The sequence below is a fragment of the Rhamphochromis longiceps genome, linkage group LG20 (assembly GCF_057381845.1).
Source record: "Rhamphochromis longiceps isolate RC_006_pf linkage group LG20, R_longiceps_female_GT1.1, whole genome shotgun sequence".
Classification (NCBI taxonomy): Eukaryota; Metazoa; Chordata; class Actinopteri; order Cichliformes; family Cichlidae; genus Rhamphochromis; species Rhamphochromis longiceps.
The window spans coordinates 32,403,727-32,418,897 of record NC_140576.1 but is presented as its reverse complement, the minus strand read 5'-3'; the positions used below and the strand labels follow the sequence as shown (position 1 = coordinate 32,418,897).

The following is a 15,171-nucleotide window of genomic DNA, read 5'->3' as shown; positions in this document are numbered from 1 at the left end:
TACAGTTAATCCTCCTTTCTTACGGTCAGCAGAAATTACAAAACCAAAATGCAGCATTTGAGCCCATAAACTCCGAGCTGGGAGCCAAAGGCTGTTGTCCCACATACTTCTATACAACCAGATTACATAAAAATGGATTTAATTAAAGATGTTTTAGGCTGGAAATGCAGGACAAAAAGAAGCACTTATTTGTATGCACTATGGGAATGTTTTTCCTTTTTGGAAATTATTTGGATTGTATATGCCAATGGTTGAAGTGTGATTTGTCCAGGGCACCAATGATCTATCTCCTTGAATGCATTTATAAAGAGAGCACTGATGGTGGGTCTAGTGACTTGTGCCAAACTAATCCTTTTGTTTTGGAAAGAATCTCAAACTCTGATAATAAAACTCCAAAAGGTTGATTCTGTTCATCTGGACGTATCGTTTTCAGTGGGACTACGTCCAGATGAACAGAATCAACCTTTTGGCATTTACTTACCTGGAGGATTGAGTAAGCATCAAGACATTCTGACAATGAAAATTTGGACTGAACAAAAGGACACTGTTGCTTGTGAAAAAAAACATTTGGGAAGGGTCATTTGTAAAAAAAAAAAAAAAAAAAAAAAGGGGGATGGTCAGGGAGCAATCAAACAGGTTTTATGAGTTATTATCTAAAGACAACGGAAAAGCATTTTGTGATGCATGTCTGACAGCATGTATTAGATATTTGGCAAGTGAATATTACCCAGTAAATTACTCTAAAAATTATATTAATCCACATCAGTGTCTTTGAACTTCACTTTTTCTTTTTGTTGTGTTTTAATGTTTTGGATTTAATTCATTTCAAATTCTGAAGTATAAAATTCAGAATCTTCTTTACAAAAGTAAGTTTTTTTGCAATCACATACATCGCCCCCTGCTGACCTTTAAAGAGGATGCACATTTATGGCACTTTCCAGATCAACACGCTACACCCATTTTTTATACTGTTTAGAGTTTTTTCACATAATTTAAAGCTACAAACAGCAGCTGGTTCCTTCATTCAAAACTCTGGAAACAAGGAAAAACAGCTAAGCTAAGGCACCAGTGAAACAGGCCTAGAGACCAGTCAGTGACCCCTTTATCTAATTACTTTTGTCACTAAGAGGTTACTATGGTTGTCAAAGGTTTACATGGAAGATGCAGACTTGTCCACAAACACTTTCCACAAACTGGTCATGTATAGATTTAAAATGTGCTGGTTGGCACAGCTTTTATTTTGAAGGTGAATGTTATCCATTTCTGGCTTGTAAGTAAGTAAAGTAAGTAAAACTTTAGTTATATAGCACCTTTCAAGATAAAAATCACAAAGTGCTTCACAGAAGCTAAAACCTAAAAATAAAAATCAACCAAAAGCAAGTTTAAAAAGATGAGTTTTTAGCTTGTGGCTTGTGTCTCAACCGTTAACTTTCACTACAGCTGAGGGAGTAAGTGTGGAAGTTCTGCAGAGAAATCGGCGATTTTCATTGGAAAAAACTGCAAGGTGACCACAGCATCTGCTAGCAACCAAAGCAAACACAAAGAGGTTTTTGATGCAGCACCCTCTTAGTGACTGATTTTAACTCGTGCCAACATCGTCCAGTAACTACGCTACGTGAAGTAGCCTTTAAATTATATATCCCTTGTTAATTAATCCACTTTAAATATGCTGGTGACACCATTTTCTTTCTTTAACAGGTGAAGACATTAAGACTGTTTCAATTTTTTATGTTTGTGTGCCTTTAAAAACATGAGATGGATCCATGGGATGGATGAAACACATCACTGAAAAAACAAAGAAAGTATATTTGTTCAAGAAGACTGTTGCTGCATAGCATGGGTGATAAATAAACAGCTGTAAAAACTGATCTTAAGAAATTGAAGCATAGATCTAGTTCTGCAGCCTTATCTAGAATAATCTGGTCTGCAACGGCCAAAAAGGAAATTAAAACTACTCACAAAAATTAGAGGCAGAAATCTCTAAGGAATCTTAAAACAACAATGAGCCTTACTGCTATTTAACTTGATTTCCATGTAGTGGTGTATCTAGAAACACCGGTTGATAAAAAATAGGCTAATTCAAATTGTATTATAGCAAGCTGGTTGATTTTTTTTTTTCTTTTTGCACGAAACCCTAAACATATTTTCTCCGGACCGCAAATCCCATCCGTTTTTGCATTATGACCTCTTTCCAGTGCACAAAGATTCACTCACATCATATTCTCCCTGTGTCAGCCCTCCCCCTCATGCCTAATGTATGTTCAGAGAGTCAAACACGTGTCAATAATTTATCGAGTATTCAAATGGAGCTTTATGGCCCAATTATGTTGATGCTGCCGCCTGTGAGAAAGAAAAATCTATTGTGAAAACTTTGAGGGGAAAAAGACTCTCAGGATTGGAGCTATACTTGGCCTGCTGGTGACATTCACACAAACAGAGCCTGTTTGTTCTGTTGTGTGGTACTGGACTGGCAATAAAGCCAAGCTATCAGGAAATGGAAGGAAGCAGGGCCAAGACTCTTTTAAACTTGTCCCGTGTATGTGCTCAGACGCCGTTTTGTATTTCCTTTCTGGATTTTAAAGGCATCCGAGTATGCCTGTGACAAGGGCGGCTGGCACTCCGTGGCCACATTTGTACCATGCCAGATATAACGGTCATCATTTCTTATTCATTGACGCTCTGCTGGAGTCCCTTGACTACATGAGCGCCACGCAGTAAAAATCACACACAGTGTCGTTTCTGAATAAAACACAAAAATACTAAATAAATTAAAAATAAATGTTCCTACACATCATTCTCATATCTCAGAGGATTCCCTTCTATCACAGGGTTTCTGCAGGATTTTTAAAAACCAACATCAATTAGTGTATTGAGATCAAACAGTGCTGAAATGATGCATTATATCTGGGTTTTTATAAGCAAGCTATAACTACTAGCTGCTCACGATTATTTAACACAATTATTAAAAGTAGACTAAAAGTAGTCTATTCATTATACTTAACAACCAAACAAACAAAAAACTTAATCTTAATTTTTGGGGATTTTCCTGAACTTTAATTATACTTCAAATGAGCAAATGAAATAAATAAATATGAAGTTAATTAAATCTGCCACAGTCTGGTGGGGAGTGAATTTGGACTTTTATGGAGAAGCAAAAGAACAGGATGTGCTGAAAGGCAAAACGGGAGATTTATTGAAAAACAGACTGTGGCACAATAATCGTTTTATCAGCACGGCCCCAGAGCCTCTTTGGTGGTAATTCATCAATACTGCTTGAACTATAACTGGAAACTAGAGCGCTTTCTTTACCTAAACTGTTGTTGCTTTCCCACCAATTCTACAAACTCATATTCAAGTATCTCATTAGAAAGATTACACATTACAAAACTTATTCTTGCGTAAATTAAATTTAGAAATGAGCCCCTTTCTTTTAGATGGCCGACAAAGCTCATCTTGATTCTCCTTCTGCCTCCTTATGTGTACTTTTTTCGTTTCCCACAGGTGTGAAAAGTGTGGCTGAGCTTACGCTCCAGTGTTTGTATTTGTTGAGAAGGTCATGAGGATCAAGCAGCAGGAGGTTAACGGCCGCTGTGGGGATTGAGGTTGTTAAAAGAGAGTTAATTGAGCTTAAAGTGGACTTTAAGCACAATTAACAATTCCACCTTCATATTCTCGGACTCTACTAGAGGAGCTTTGCATGATTTACAGTTTAAAAATTTCCTTCTTTTTGTTATACTGCCTCCTGCCAAAAGAAGATTTTAACTGCTGGTGGATGGAGATAAAGGTTGGGACTCTCAGATGACCACAGAAGAAAGCTGTTGATCACTGACTCACAGGCGTTACCTGAACATATCCTGACTGTATTATTTGAAACTGTGGGCATCTCTAAAGTGCAACGTTTTTCTGGCATATGAAAAATGTTGGCTTTCGACCAAAGGGAAATGACCAGAACTGCATTCACGAAAAACTGCATTTACATGCAAAGTCACCCATCCAAAGGCCTGGTTTAAACTTGTAAAAACCCTCATTTATAAAAGACAAGAAGGAAAATCCTTATAGTTCCCCTTTAATAAACAGGAGAATTATCTTCGCTGTGAAATGCTAAGGTTTTGTTTCTGCAATCTCAGCCTCTGACACCGACTGCACTGTTTCTGCCAGGAACTACCAGGAAATGGAGATGATCCTCTTCCTTGCACTTCAGTTCATTTCAGTTTCACCACTATCTCATTCTTAGTTTCTGTCTACAAAAGCAAAAATATTTCAAAACTTTCTAAATTTATAACAGCTTCTAAGGTTTTTTTTTTTAGAGTACCTATACCTAGGGCTGTGCGATATGACCAAAATCTCATATCCCAATATAAGAATTCTATCGTCCAGATAACGATATAAATCACAAAAATGTAACATTTTCTTTAAATTCTGTGAATCTCGGGCAGCTCGACTTACGGGAAGTGTTTCCAGCTGCGCGTCATGTAGCTGGAGTCCAGTGTTTTAACAGATGCATGAAACTACACATTTTCAGACACAAGTTGTAACAGCCGCAGTTTTCTTTGTGAGTATTTATTACACAGCGTGCTGCGGGGAAAAGCCTGTTCTAACGTTTGAGTCTAAGGTTTATTTTTTAGCACCTGGCGGCTCTTTTTTACTTCTCATCCGTAAATAATCTGCTCTTTCACGTGATTCAGTTTATTTTGAAAAGTCTCAACAGTATCTTGAGCTTTATTGTGAAAGGTCTATGTGGAACATAAACAAGCAGACACGCGATGGTTTTACCGTCGTTGCTGCTAACCACAACGCATAAAAACAGGCGCTTGTCCGTCAGTAGTGTCGTTATATAAAATATAAGAGAAAGAGAGACTTTTTAGTGGGGATAGGTTAATTGGTTAATCCAAATTGCCCATAAGTGTGAATGTGCGAGTGAATGTGAGTGCGAATGGTTGTCTGTCCCTGTGTGTTGGCCCTGCGACAGACTGGCGACCTGTCCAGGGTGTACCCCGCCTCTCGCCCTATGACAGCTGGGATGGGCTCCAGCGCTCCCCGCGACCCTGAAAAGGATAAGCGGACGCGAATGGATGGATGGATGAAAGAGAGAACTTTAAGAAATTAATATAGCCACTACAGGGACCATCAAAACGATGAAAAAATATTGCCGTAAACAGTTTATTTTGCGACACCACGAAACAAACGATAGCGTAAAATGAAACGATAGATGTTTTTATATCGTCATCCGATATATATCGTTATATCGAACAGCCCTACCTATACCTATAACAGAACACAAAATAATGATATAGTGACAGACATGCACACATGCCTGTAAGACACTGACATACAGGTTTATAGGCTATACAAGGCTTCTTCTGTCAAGCAGCTGTTCAACCGACTCAGTCCATTAAGCCTCCATTTGTAATGCTGACCTTCTTCTCTGCTTCCTGATCGGCAGTGAAGGAAGAGGAGGGAGTCGCTGATCTGCGACGACACATCTTTCTCCTCTCCCTCTCTTTCTCTTCTCTCTTCCCCTTCTCTTTTTTATTATGAATATATTTAACTCTGAATTTTGCAACCATGCTCAAAAAGTCTCCCTTGGATATCAAACACTGCTTATATGTCCCATTTAATAGAAAATATCCTTCTTGTCAATTCCTAATACAGTTTTATTCCTGTAATATCAGCCTTTAACCCCATCTGCATTGTCTCTTCTAGTGTATCCACTCAGAATTTTTGCATTGTGGAATAAATAATATTAAGACTTCTTTGGAAATCAAACATTCTCTGCATCAGCCATTATGACATATGGAGTTCCACACAAATTTATTCTGGGGCCTCTACTATAATACTATATACTACTGTCTACAGGAGTTTCCAAGTTAGTTTCTTGGTTGTTTCCAATCAGTCTACTACCACTTGAGACAGTGTTAGCAAGCTCCCACTGCTTCCTTGTGCATTAAATAATACAGTATGAAGTGGCAGGTTTTGTTTATTGCTACTTTTTGTCTTTAATCCCCACAGTTGTAGTTCATATATCAACTTGTATCAACTGTGACTTTTTTGTTTTTAGATCAAAGCTGAAGACTTCACTTCGAGAACTGTTGACCTCTGGTACTGTCTGAATGCAGGACAGCTTGTTACTGCGCCGCTGTACGCAAGCAGTGTGAATGTCTCCATTGTAAGTTTAGATGTGCTACATAAATAGAATTTAGTTATTTATTTCTTATTACATTATGACTTATTTGTACAAGCCTAAAACAGTTAAACACAGCGGAGCAACATGAGGAACTCAGGAGTTAAGGAGGAAGAGTTATTTAGACATTACGTGTGCCTTTTCACTGACTTGAGAATACTTTTTTTTTTTCACCTTCCACTTTTTACCAAATCTTTACGTTATTTAGATGTCTGGCCAAGTTCAACATCTTTTTAAAAAGCATTACTGGGTGTTTACACACCGTCAAAATCTTTAGATGTGGTTTAACCGGAAGGTCGCCGGTTCAATCCCCAGGCTCTCTGTCCTGGTCGTTGTGTCCTTGGGCAAGACACTTTACCCTACCACCTACTGGTGATGGCCAGAGGGGCCGATGGCGCGATATGGCAGCCTCGCTTCTGTCAGTCTGCCCCAGGGCAGCTGTGGCTACAACCGTAGCTTGCCTCCACCAGTGTGTGAATGTGAGAGTGAATGAATAGTGGCATTGTAAAGCGCTTTGGGTGCCTTGAAAAGCGCTATATAAATCCAATCCATTATTATTATTATTATTATTATTATTATAACTGAAATACTGTGGTATTTCTGAGGGTCTGCAGAAAAACTGGACAAAAATCTGTCTATTTAAAACCATTGAACATTATTTGATCATTAAAACCTTGAATTAAACTACAAATTTGATTGCTTACTTGTGAGTGAGAAACCCAGGAGGATTTCTTTATTAGGCTTACTAAAAGGAAATGAAAAGTACCTGCCAATGGGAGATTTTAATAACCTGGCAACCGTAATTTTGTTTTTATAAATGGCCTTTAAATGAGCTGTAAAGGATAATTTAATTATTCACTAACCATTAACACAACCTTTATTAAAAGGTGCCCCGTTGGTGAGTATTTCCATATAAAAACAACCTAAGGAGACACTGTCAGTGTCTGCCTTTCAGTGTGAGCTGTATATACTGACATTAATGCAGCCACAGATGGTTTCAGTGACCATCAGTGTTAAAATAAAAGGAATAAAAGGCCCTAATGTAGCCTTAAATGCCAGTTAAAATTCGAATGATACCACTCTGTCTCAGTATAATGTATATAGAGTGCATGGCTGGCTTACCATGTGGTAGTTTATGATCTCTTGCAGGCTTTCCCCGCATTTTTCCAAGCACTCCTGCACAGAAAATAACAAAAACCAGTCTTTAACTGCACAATACATCCAGAAAAATTCTCATAATAGTCTCACGCCACAATAGTTTCATTTTTGTGAATAAAAGAAGCAAATAAAATCTGTCAGAAACTAAAACCATAATTTATATGAATTCTGCATGGAAGAAAATAAAAAGATCCACAAAGCTAAAAGTAAGTCTAAGCTGGTTAATGTCACTGAGCTGTACCATGTACAGGAAAAAGAGCTATAATTGCAGGACTGATTCATGCCATTTATTTTTATTCGTTTACAATGGAAACTACAAATATGAACAAGGCTTTAATAAGAAACTCACAATTAGTCATACAGTTGAAGCCAAAAAGGCTTTTAATAGTACTTAATGTCAGTAGCAATGAAAACAGTTCAAGACGCCGGAGTCGTGAGTCGAGCCAAGAAGTAAGTTTCCAGGCCTGATTTGATCCTCGCTGACTAATCTGTTAGTAATCAGGTTTGTTCACACAAAAACAATGTCCTCGGACATTAGCTGCTTTTTGAGGCTAAAAGAGGCTGATTTTTTTTTTTTGGCTGATTTTTGAGGCTAAAACCTTCCACAACCATATCGACTAAAAGACAAATGAGGCCAATAATACCAGATTAAAGTCTGTGATGGATAAAACCGAGGCTTTGTTTCAGAATCTCACCGAGATCATTACGTCCTTCTTGCACTGCTGAGACAGATCCCGGATGCCGTTGACAAAGAGCTTGTTGGCGCTGACATAGGCCTTTCCTGCTTCGATCATTCCACTGCATAGCTTCACCAGCTGTGGACAGAAGACAGACGAGGGGTTAAATGAAAGATGTTGAAGCTTTCAACACACGCATCGTATTAGCAGGGCTGTAGTTCAGCTTAAGGAGATGACGATGGGCAGGCCTTGTATATCAGAAAGAAAAGAATCTGTATAAGGCCAAGGCCTAAAAAAAAAAAAACTGGATTCATTTAAGAAGGAGAGGTCATTTTAACCGCTCTGAGCAAGTCTTGAATGGTCAAAAATAAAATAAATTAAAAGAAAGATGTTTACAGCCTGGCACAAAAATCAAGGTTGAATTTTTGATATTATCCATCTGGACACTAGAGTCTGAGGTATAACTAACTTCAGTCACAGGTGTTGCAACCACATCCGCGTGTTCACTTGCACCATCTAAGGCAGGGGTCTTGAACTCCAGGCCTCGAGGGCCGGTGTCCTGCAGATTTTAGATCTCACCCTGGGTCAACACACCTGAATCAAATGATTAGGTCATTACCAGGCCTCTGAAGAACTTCAAGACATGTTGAGGAGGTAATTTAGCCATTTAAATCAGCTGTGTTGGATCAAGGACACATCTAAAAACCTGCAGGACACCGGCCCTCGAGGCCTGGAGTTCGAGACCCCTGATCTAAGGGTTTTAAAAGCGATGGTGTGACAGCAACTTATCAATCACAACTCGTTAGCCAAAGACTATATCTTGGATACTTCTCCTCTCAAATGTTGACTGAAATTAGCAAATAGGCCTATAAACAGAGATTTACAGAGATCACAGGAGAGGGCTGTTTTCCTATAAATATCCTATAATAGTTCCAGTATCTATTATTGTAACTTGACTCTCTGCAGTATAACTCAGATCTAAAAAAGTAAAGTTTATTAAACAACTTATGATGGATAAACTGCAAATAAAAACATGCTATTTTCCCTTAAATGCTCGTCTAGCAAACCTCAGATGTGATGAGAAAATCCCTGCTCATGCAGTTGCACATGAATGGGGATGCGACCTGGCCAGCCAGCAAGCAAAATTAGCCTTTTCTGGTCCATCTTTCAGTTTCTTGTAAACCTAGCGAAGCATTTAATCTCAGGTTTTATCATTTACAAATATATGTACAAGTGTCTTTTTATCTATTTGCTTTATTGCTAACCTATAATAATTCAAAGAAGGGATACTGTTTGTTTATTTTATATGAATTTGCTTTTGGTTATGTTAATTTAAGTTTTAAAATTTTAGTTGAATAAAAAAAAAGAAAATTCTGGATTGAAATCTTGGCCTGGTTTTCATATGGTGTTTCCCAATTGCACAACATCGAATGACAGTTTTGCATATGAAGGTGTTGCAATGAAGACCTGCCTCCAGGTATCCATGAAGAAGAGTGTTGATGAGTTTGAGCAGGGTTAGTAGAAAGCCAGTTGACATCTAAAGAGCATATCGAAATTACAACGTTAAAATAAAATCATGGCAGCGGCATCGTGTTTGAGCGGTTAACGCTGTTGCAATACAGAAACATTCCTGGCCCAACCTGCAGGTCAGCTGGGGCCATCTATTGAGTTTGCCTGTGTGGGTTTCCTCCAGGTGATCCTCCCACAGTCCAAAGACTGGATTGCGGGTGTTAAAATTATACTGCATGTCCATGCATGTCTCTTGAATGTAAATAAAGATCGCACTTTCTCCCATGTGTCAACACCTATGTGGTAAATAGAAGTCTGCTTAACATGAGGCTCCGTGTGACCCATCACTGAGGTACGATCCACGCTTAAGGCCAGCGGTTTTTATAACTCAACATCACATGCTCGAGTCACAACACTCAAGCTTTTGTTTCTCTGCGTTTTCAGCTCGTCATCGCACCTGAGCCCCAGACGGGAATGGAGTCATCCAGCTGCATGTGTGCTGTCTATCCATCACCTGTGTTCACATATGGCAGTGTGTGCAGGTGGGCTCCGTATGTCAGCCCCTGACATCAGCTAGCCACCCTGCACGCATGTAAAAGAGCCAATGTTATCCAGGACTGGATAATGGACAGCAGACACCAGCAACTCAGCATGAATGTTTTTGTGCATTTCCAAGAACATTTTCTCTGTCAGCAGGTTTTTTCTGTCTGCTATAACGGCTGCTTTGTTTAGCTTCTGGTTTCATGAGAGGAAAATTAATCTCTTCTTATTTTTCACTCTGTGTTCTAATGCCAGGTTTTCTGCTTTTCAGCACCCGTCTTCTCCAGCAAGACTCATTTCCTCCCAGCTGCTAACCAGACATGAATCTGATGTGGCCTTTTCTTTGGTTTATAAGCAAACTCACCATTAGCCTAGCATTATGACTGAAAACAAGGCTTTACCTATCCTGCTATTAATAATATTAACAAAAAGCTTGCTAAAGCTCACCAGACAGCCAGTCTGCAGCACTCCCCATAGATTTGCAAAGAGATTTGTGTAGAGATAGACTGAACAAAAGTATAAAATTGCTTCCTGGTCTTAAAAAAAAGAAGGGGGGACTAAAAGTCCCTTAAACTTGCATCTCCCAAAGGTCTTTAAAAGCCAGAAGGGGATAACTTCAGAGCCATCAGCTCTCTTACTCTGTGCCCTCTTTAAATGCTTTCCTGATGACTCTAGGTGCATAATCACTACTTTCAAATCATACTGAAGTCTATTTTGCAAATTCTGATTATGATGGAGTCAGAAAGGAGGATTTGGTTCAGTTTCACAGTCAGCTCCACCCCTTAGTGCAGCAGAAACAGGTGAACACCTCATCACAAACCAATGGGAGGCGGTAGCTGAGTCCATCTTTCATGCGGTCTATGAGTCCCACACAGGCCTAGAAACCAGTCATTGTGTAGTCTCCAATAAGCTAGTGAGTGGTTGCTGGCTAGGTGTAACTGTTCACAAAGACAGTGCCACATCAAAAATCTCCTTGAGATTGATTTGCTGCAGTCACCCGTAATTTGCCATCAACTCACAGAACAGGAGTAAAAACTATAACACAAACCACAAACAGATATTGGTCACCATCAAAGCAAAAGCTGTGCCTTAGTCCTGCAAGCCAACCATTCAAAACAAGCTGGTTGCAGAGTTGTAGGGTTTCAAGGCAGGTCTGCAATGTAAACTACAGGTGACCTCAACAATCCCAAGGTTTTCCATGCAGCACCGTATACTTCTTTGCAACTAATCTGACCCAGTGACTGCCAGCAATGTCCAGTACTCACTTCTCAATCAGTAAGGAATTACACACTTTTCTGTCCTCTTGTGCAGCGGTCCCCAACCTTTTTTGCGCCACGGACCAGTTTAATGTCAGACGATATTTTCACGGACCGGCCTTTCAGGTGTCGCGGATAAATACAACAAAATAAAATGATATGACCAAGACAAAAGCTGTGGTATTTTGTAAATATAATAATAAATGCAAATTCACTGTGTAATTGTGTAACTTTTTTTAGCAGCATCCTCCTGAAATGTGCCAAAAACACTGAGAGTAACATCCTCCTCTCTGCCCCTTAACTCATTCACTGCCATTGACGTCTATAGACGTCAATTGAAAAACTTACGTTGACTGCCATTGACGTCTATAGACGTCAATGGCAGTCAACGTAAGTTGAACTGAAGCCCACCAGCAGTAAAAGTAGACCTGCAAGGAGGTGCAGGGTTTGCGCACGTAAGGGATTGCGCAGTGAGACAAAAATGTGGTGCAAGTCTTGTTGTGTTTCACTGCCAGCCATTTGAAAATGGCTGGCAGTGAATGAGTTAATACTCTCTGGTAGCTATGGTATGGTAACGCGTAAATATTTATTTCAAAATAAGACACACAACGACAACACGGAAAAAGAGCCAGGGAAACCGAGTTAACGATTGAAAACCCTGAAAACTATAAATTTCACACCCAAGCCTCAACTTTCGGTACGAAAGGACTCACGGACCGGTTTTTTCAAGTAACAAGTAAAGTAAGGGATTACTATTGCAAAAAAGTAATCCGATTACTGTAACTTTCCTGTTAGCACGCTGCGTTACTGTGTTACTAAACCGCGATTTTGTTTGTGAGAGTGTCTCATGACAATGACGTACGAGCGCGTGACGTCCGTGGCAGCAACAGACGTGTGCAGATCAACATGGATAATATGGAGCGTGGGAGAGAGTATGACCATGCAGCGTTTAATGCTTGGAAGTACTGACATTACTTTGAGTTTGATTCTGTAAAAAGTGACAAAACATTAGCATCTGTGAGTGTAAGTACAAAAACATATTTTATTTTATATGCTGGAATATGCAGAAAATATGTTTAAATGTTAAACAAACCTTTTTCTACCTATATTACCCAAATCTTATCAGCTAATATTTATGTAAATATTTAGATTCACGTAAGAAGTTAGCTTTTTATGCAATTTATTATTTACCATTTTACTATGCAGTCTTATACAACTGATGATCAAATTTCATGTAAGCCTCTTTAGAGTATGTTGATGGTTAAATGCATCTTTGTGAAGACCCTGGTAGATGAATATTAAAAATGACAGGAATGCCTGTGGTCTGGTATATGAACTAACAATGGAGGTTCCCAACAATGATGGCAGTAAAAGAACAACCTGATTAGCGCTGGCTCTTTCTGACACATGCAAGTCAGAGTCAGGGTCAGGGTTAGGTTGAGAACAGCACCAGATGGACCTGTGACAGGAGCATTACAGCTGGAACATCTGGATGCCTTATTACAGGGCAACTGCACGCTCTGAAAGCCATGCAGTCTGATGTTTTCTGTAATCCCCATCTTGCACTGCTGCCACGTCACGTTTCAGCAAACCTGAGCTGAACTCTTCAACTGGGCCGAGCAACAATACCCCGTCCATTATGCTAGCAATGTTAGCACTAAGGGATTAGGCACTACACAGTGATATAATCCTGTGTGTAATAGGCAGGCCGTGGCTAAGGTCTGCCGTAACTCAATATAGTGTGACAAAATGTGGAAAGAGACCAAAATTCCTCTTTTTCAGCCATTAGTTCTGCAGTATTTCTACCAATCAGGGCTGCAGTCAGTGTATGTTTGCAAGGATTCCCTCATTAATAATTAAAAACATAAAACATGGGATAGGCTTCTTTGGCACACTAGGTGGGCTTCTCCAAATGTTTCTAATTTACAACAGAGTTTGGTTTTTTAAAGGGGAAAAAAAGATGATTTTATACTTCTGCAAATGTGCAAACTGAGATATTTCTGCTAAAAATATAGTTGAGATGCTCTCATGGAGAGAGGTGCATGCACGGCTGTGTAACTCTGTTGATGGCAGCAGTGTAAAAGATTGCTTTGCTTCACTTTCAAACTATCCAAACACGCAGTTCTGATAGTTCAGATTTTAACATAAATATTAACAAAATATTGACTTTTAAGTATAAAAATTCTCCTTGTAAGAAAAAAAGAGAAAAACAGAAAATAACTTGTTTTTTTAATCTTCCTAAATATATGACTGGCATCATTTAGGGGTCTGATTACAAGCGCTAAAGGCGATCGTGGCTCAAAGAGTTGGCAGTTCGTCTTGTAACCGGAAGGTTGCCGGTTCGAGCCCCGGCTCGGACAGTCTCGGTCGTTGTGTCCCTGGGGAAGACGCTTCACCTACCGCCTACTGGTGATGGCCAGAGGGGCCGATGGCGCGATATGGCAGCCTCGCTTCTGTCAGTCTGCCCCAGGGCAGCTGTGGCTACAACTGCAGCTTGCCTCCACCAGTGTGTGAATGAGTATTGGAATTGCAAGGTGCTTTGAGGGCCCCGAAAAGCGCTATATAAATGCAATCTATCATATATATATATATATATATATATATAAATAAAAGAAACTGTCTTTACAAAGTCTTTCAGAAAAATCTGCAATAGAGATTTCTAATTTAAGAGTTTCAGATCACCTTTTTGATTGAATTTTAAGGGAAAAAAAATCACAATCTTTAAGACTGGACGATTTAGCTGAAAAAATGTTGCAAGTGAACGTTTAGTATCAGCAATCTTACAGCTTGCCACACTGACACTTAATGCCATGACCTCATTATGTTTGCTTTTCTAAAAAAAAAAAAAAACCACACACACACCAAAAAACGTTGGTGCCCCTAAGCTTCATAAAACCGGACTGGCTTCTTTAAGGCGGCAGGTCTTGTGCCTTCAGGTGTGCTCGGGGCTGAGTTTCTGTTTCATTTATTCTGAACACGTTTTTGAAAAAGCTATTGAAACTTGGCCTGGTTTCTGTTTACTGCTTATAGAGCAAGAAAAACAAAGCAAGTACTGACAGCGTGGACTGGGAAAACTGAAAACATTATAGAACGCTTACTTTGTTTATCCAATATTGTTTTCAGTCTTTCATTCGCAATAACTTCTTTATGGAAAGAAGCAAAGGCAAGACACAAGTAGAAGTAAAAAGAAAGCCCACAGACATAAATATTAAGACAATTTGCACTACATTTTTCCCTTTCACAACATCTTACAGCATCATCTTTGTATGTTAACTAGAAGAACCGTCTTACCTTATCTAGTTTTGCCTCGATCTCCACCACCTCTGTTTCTACCTCATCAATATTCGCCCTGAAAAATAAAAGCAGGAAAAATCCATTATTACACGTGTGGTAATGTGTAACAAATTGAATTATGTTAACTTATTGGAAAACAGTTGATCTGCAATAGTCTTATTATTCCCCACATTCCCAGAAATGAAACAGAGTTTTGCGGAGCCAGGCGAGACTCCGGGTGTGTTTTTAATGAGCGAGACGCCATCCTGGGAGCAGCTCAGCTCTGTCAAAACAAAGTGATAGACATGGTCTCTCCGCAGCGAGGGGAACATAGCTGTCTGGCTCATCACACAACCCCCAGTCCACCTACTCACTGTCAACACTGAAACCGCACCCAGCCGCATCTGGAGCTCCCCTCTCCACCCTTGAGAGACGTGTGATTTACACCCAGAGGCAGCATGACACAGGCCTTATGAACACCACTCAGAGGCTCCTCCGCATGCTGAGGTCATGTCAGAGTATGTGCGCTGCAAGCACGTCTACGTTCACCGCCCTTATGTGCCGCTCATCTGTTACG

The 15,171-nt window shown here is 39.6% G+C and overlaps 1 protein-coding gene across 6 annotated transcripts in view; it reads right to left on the bottom strand.

The window, feature by feature from the left end:
- LOC146645695 (arf-GAP with coiled-coil, ANK repeat and PH domain-containing protein 3-like) overlaps positions 1-15,171 on the bottom strand; it is a 70,227-nt gene that overhangs the window by 28,094 nt on the left and 26,962 nt on the right. For all 6 annotated transcript variants that reach the window (XM_085392959.1, XM_085392960.1, XM_085392956.1 and 3 more), the window contains exons 2-4: positions 14,613-14,670; positions 8,035-8,154; positions 7,304-7,357 (exon numbers count right to left, since the gene is read on the bottom strand). In XM_085392959.1, coding sequence (XP_085249085.1) covers positions 7,304-7,357; positions 8,035-8,154; positions 14,613-14,670 — 232 coding nt within the window. The remainder of the gene's footprint in view (positions 1-7,303; positions 7,358-8,034; positions 8,155-14,612; positions 14,671-15,171) is intronic.